At 49.1% G+C, this 4361-nt stretch overlaps 1 protein-coding gene across 1 annotated transcript in view; it reads left to right on the forward strand.

Annotated features, from left to right (window-relative positions):
• The window catches only part of LOC109320387 (membrane primary amine oxidase-like), a 13478-nt gene that overhangs the window by 6123 nt on the left and 2994 nt on the right, over window positions 1-4361 (forward strand). The window contains exons 2-3 of the mRNA XM_019550474.1: window positions 828-1113; window positions 3529-3658. Of these exons, the coding sequence (XP_019406019.1) occupies window positions 828-1113; window positions 3529-3658 (416 nt within the window). The remainder of the gene's footprint in view (window positions 1-827; window positions 1114-3528; window positions 3659-4361) is intronic.

Genomic DNA, 4361 nt, shown 5'->3' on the forward strand with positions numbered 1-4361 from the left:
ATGATCAGGGGGCAGCAGGGCAGGCCCTATGAGGAGAGGCTACGGGACCTGAATCTGTTCAGCCTCCAAAAGAGAAGACTGAGTGGGGATCTAGTGGCCTGTTATAAACTAGTCAGGGGGGATCACCAGGCATTGGGGGAGTCCCTGTTCCCCCAAGCACTGCCAGGAGTGACCAGGAATAATGGCCACAAGCTGGCAGAGGGCAGGTTTAGGCTAGATATCAGGAAGCGCTACTTCACGGTCAGGGCGGCTAGGATCTGGAACCAACTTCCAAGAGAGGTGGTCCTGGCTCCTACCCTGGGGGTGTTTAAGAGGAGGTTGGATGAACATCTTGATGGGGTCGTTTGACCCTAGTATTGTTTCCTGCCATGGCGGGGGGTCGGACTAGATGATCTACTTGGGTCCCTTCCGACCCTAGAAACTATGAAACTAAACCATGAAACTATGATGGCCACCCTACCACCCAGGTATGCTTATATGTCCACATTTCAGGGGTAATACAATTACAGCCTCTGCATATCTGCCAAGCAGACCCCTTATGCACCTGGAAAACTCTTTTAGGCACACAAAGGGCAATAAAATCCTGCCTTAAAGACTTCCTGCCCCAGTATACTGAGTGCCCAGGAAGCTCCCAGCTGCTCCATCTGGTCTCATTTGAGGACTGTTTTCTTTCACAATGGTTCTGTCTTCAGCCTCCCTACTCAAACCAAGGACCTGATGCTTGAGAGTCGTAGGATCCCAGGGAGCCTACACAAGCCAAGGGTAAGATGCTTGAGAGCAGTGGAAGCCCAACACAGCATTCCTCAGGGTCTGTCTTTGGTTTGTAGGGCATAAAAATTCTCTGGTGGCCCAGGATATGGTATTTGAGTCAGTGCAGGCTCCCTGGAGCCCCCAACACCAGATACAGCGTCCACGGCTCACCAAGAAGGTCTTAGAGAAAGAGAACCAGGCTGCATTCCCACTTCACTCCAACATCCCCAGATATCTCCATTTTGCCAGCAACCAAGAAAACAGGTGGAAACACCAGCGGAGCTATCGGATTCAGTTGGTTAGCTTTGCCGGGGACCATCTGCCAGAAGTGAGCTCCATGGAAAGGTCTATCAGCTGGGCAAGGTAGGTGCTGATACTTACAAATGAAGCCATTCCTGCTGATGCTACAGAGCCCCACTCTGGGTCTGTACTATGGTTGCAGCATTCTCTAACCAGTGGGGTGGGTCAATGCTTCAGGGAGAAGCCCCCCCAGGGGTGCAGCTGTGGGCCAGCATCTTCATGCTTCAGGGCATCACTGACTGACTCTTCAAGGGTGAAGAGAAGCCTCTCTCCTATGCTGCCTATTCCATGACTGCCAACTGTAACAAGTGCTCATCCCAGGGGTGGCCATAATGCCCTTTGCTCTTCCTTCAGTCCCCTTCTCCTTTCCTGCCATGCCTTATTGTTGTTTGATCTTTCAAAAGGAAGGCTGCCCCAGGGATCCCCAATCCCTTGTTGGTATTCAGGTGCTTGTACTTTGCCTTAAGGGTTTATACTGTGGCTCCTACCACCCCTTAAACTACACCCATGCCTCACAGATGTTATCAATCATATTGATCATCAGCTGTCTTGGGCTATGGCCTTAGTCTCTAACCTTCAGTCTCCCTACACTGTTCCCTGTTCCATTCTGAGCTATGGGCTCTGTTGTTCTATCTTCCAGGCCTCTCTGAGCTTCCTCTGCCCCGTTCCCAGGGCTATTGGTACCTCCTCTTCCCCTTAGTCCCTTCCTAAAACCTCCAGAGTTGCTTACCCCCAGCTCAGTTATTACCCAGCAGCTCCTCTCTCTGTGGCTCTTAGGGATAGACTGCCTGACCAGCTCAGGGCCTGGGCTTATATACTTCAAGCCCATCCCCTTTCTGATCAAATGACTCTAACTGGCCCGTGCCACATCTGCAAGCTGCTTCTCAGGCAGCCTCTTCCCTTCTTAAAGTAACAGGCATGCTAAGTGCCCTGTAATACCCACTACATATTTTCCTCTGAGGCAGCTGGCATTGGTTGTTGTCAAAGGCTGTACTGCATGGGCTAGTGGAGCTTGACACCAAGGTCAAATGGTGAGCTCAGTGCTCCACCTTGTCTCCGTCTAATCTTAGTAGGGCATCACAGTATCTCTGCCTTAGGACTGTTGTACCATCTAACCAGGGCTCCCACTAGCAGCTGTTGCTTTAGATATGATTTGGGGCAACCTGGCCTACCACAGGGATGAGATACAGGGAAGGGGTCCAGAGCTGAGTCTGTTTTTGCAATTCTGTATTCTGCTGTTGCGGTTTCCTTGTCCGCTGGCCCTGCAGCCTACAGACAGGCCTTTCAGTGCTAAGGAATGCCAAGGGCCTCCAGAAAGATCTGTCACTGATAAGGGGGCCAACAGACAAAGAAAAGAACCAAAGGGAAATGAATGCAACATCTCTGTACAAAAATAGTACTGGGGGCTGTGACGAAATTGAGAGAAACAGGCCAGGAACTCTTCCCCTGCCAACCTATTGGAGCCTAGGGAGAATGTGAGAATGGACGGACACTGTCAAGCGAAAATTAGAATTATGGTAAAAGGGTTAGGCAAACTTTCCATGGATACCTCTGCCAAAGAGGGGGTTTCCCATGGGGTCAGGCCCCGAGAGACTCCCAGCTATTTTCCTGATGACATCACACAGAATTCTTTTAAGCCACCCCCTCCTTGCAATGCATGCACCTGGCAGCTATTTGCTGACTTTGTCCTCACTCCATCTGGAGGGTGAAGTAAGATTAAGTATTATCATGTCTGGTAAATCATGGATAAGCATAAGTTACTGCCTCAGCACAGGGGACTTGAGTGGAATGTAATGGCTTGTGATAGACAGCTTTAGGGCAGCTGATATATAATGAGTCACTTTGGCTTTCACTTGTGTTTTTTTGTTTCCGAAACCTCTCTATGGGGCCTTGTCCTTTAAGAAGGGCAGATGAACTCTCTGGAGAGCAGTCTAAGTGGGCACATGCAAGGTCCATGTACCCAGAGTGCTCCAGTAATGCATTAGCCCTTGTCATTTCCTCCCAGACTCAGCCACAAGACCTATTCCCATGCTGTATTCAGCCCTTGGTTACATGCCCACCTGACCTCCTGCTGCTGAGGGTTTCATGGCTCCTATCTTTAATATCCTCTCCACCTAGCATGCCTGTCCTTGGCTTTGTATGCAAGCAGGGGATATGTCTTTTGGGATGGACTCAACAGCATGATAGTGTTGCGTGTGCAGGGCTCCTGCATTAGTAACTTGCATAGGTGGAATCTCTCTAAGGCGCCACACAGAAATAGCATGTGGCATTTTCCTTGACAAGCACTCTTTATTGCCCCATGTGCCCTGGGAGCAGGGAATGTTACCTCCCCTGCGGAAAGAGAGGTGTGTTGACTTGCCCAGACTCAGATCCCAGGAGGCCAGGCATCTAGCACTGATGCCATTGCTATCCTGCATTGCCTCTGATTCAGTTTACTTGGGAAGAACAAAGAAATTTCTCTCCCTCTCTGGTCTTTAGGTACAAACTGGCTGTCACCAAGCGGAAGGAAGACGAGCCAAGAAGTACTAGTATCTACAACCAGAATGACCCTTGGAAGCCCACTGTGGCTTTTGCAGATTTTGTGGACAATGAAACCATCACAAATGAGGTGAGTAGGGTCCTTTCTGTGCTGCAGGTACAGCATTTTGTGGGGGGTGGGGATAGAGGTCACGCACACCTGCATGCACATACCTCATTTACTCAAATATAAGGTGACCCTGATTATAAGATGACTCCCCAGTAATTTGATTCTGAATATGGAAAATTTATAAATTTGGTATCATTTTCCAGGTATAGAATCTAATTTTTGGAGGCTTGTCTTGAATTTGTCCCCCTCCCACTGCTACAGCAGGGAAAATAAATGTTGCAGGGCTGGGGGGGTCAGGTAGCAACATTGCCCTCTGCCCCACCCCAATTTCTTTCCCTTGCAATTGTTTCCCTGCTCCTTACTGTCAATCCCTGCTTTCCCTGAGCACATGAAAGTGAGAAACAAATCTGAAAAAAAAATGACCTTAAAAGAAACATAACTGTAATAATTTGTATATAGTACCCCTACACTTAGTTCACCCAGAAATGATGCATTTTACTTTTTTTGAAATTGCTGCGGGCTTTTGCACACATACTCCATAAACACATTTTTAAGGAGCACCTACTCCTACACTTATACCTACTTCTGGAACCAGCTTCCAAGAGAAGTGGTGCTGGCTCCTACCCTGGGGGTCTTTAAAAGGAGGCTAGATGAACACCTTGCTGGGGTCGTTTGACCCCAGTACTCTTTCCTGCCATGGCAGGGGGTCGGACTTGATGATCTG

This window comes from Crocodylus porosus, unplaced genomic scaffold (genome assembly GCF_001723895.1).
Source record: "Crocodylus porosus isolate Cpor-Errol unplaced genomic scaffold, CroPor_comp1, whole genome shotgun sequence".
Taxonomy (NCBI): Eukaryota; Metazoa; Chordata; order Crocodylia; family Crocodylidae; genus Crocodylus; species Crocodylus porosus.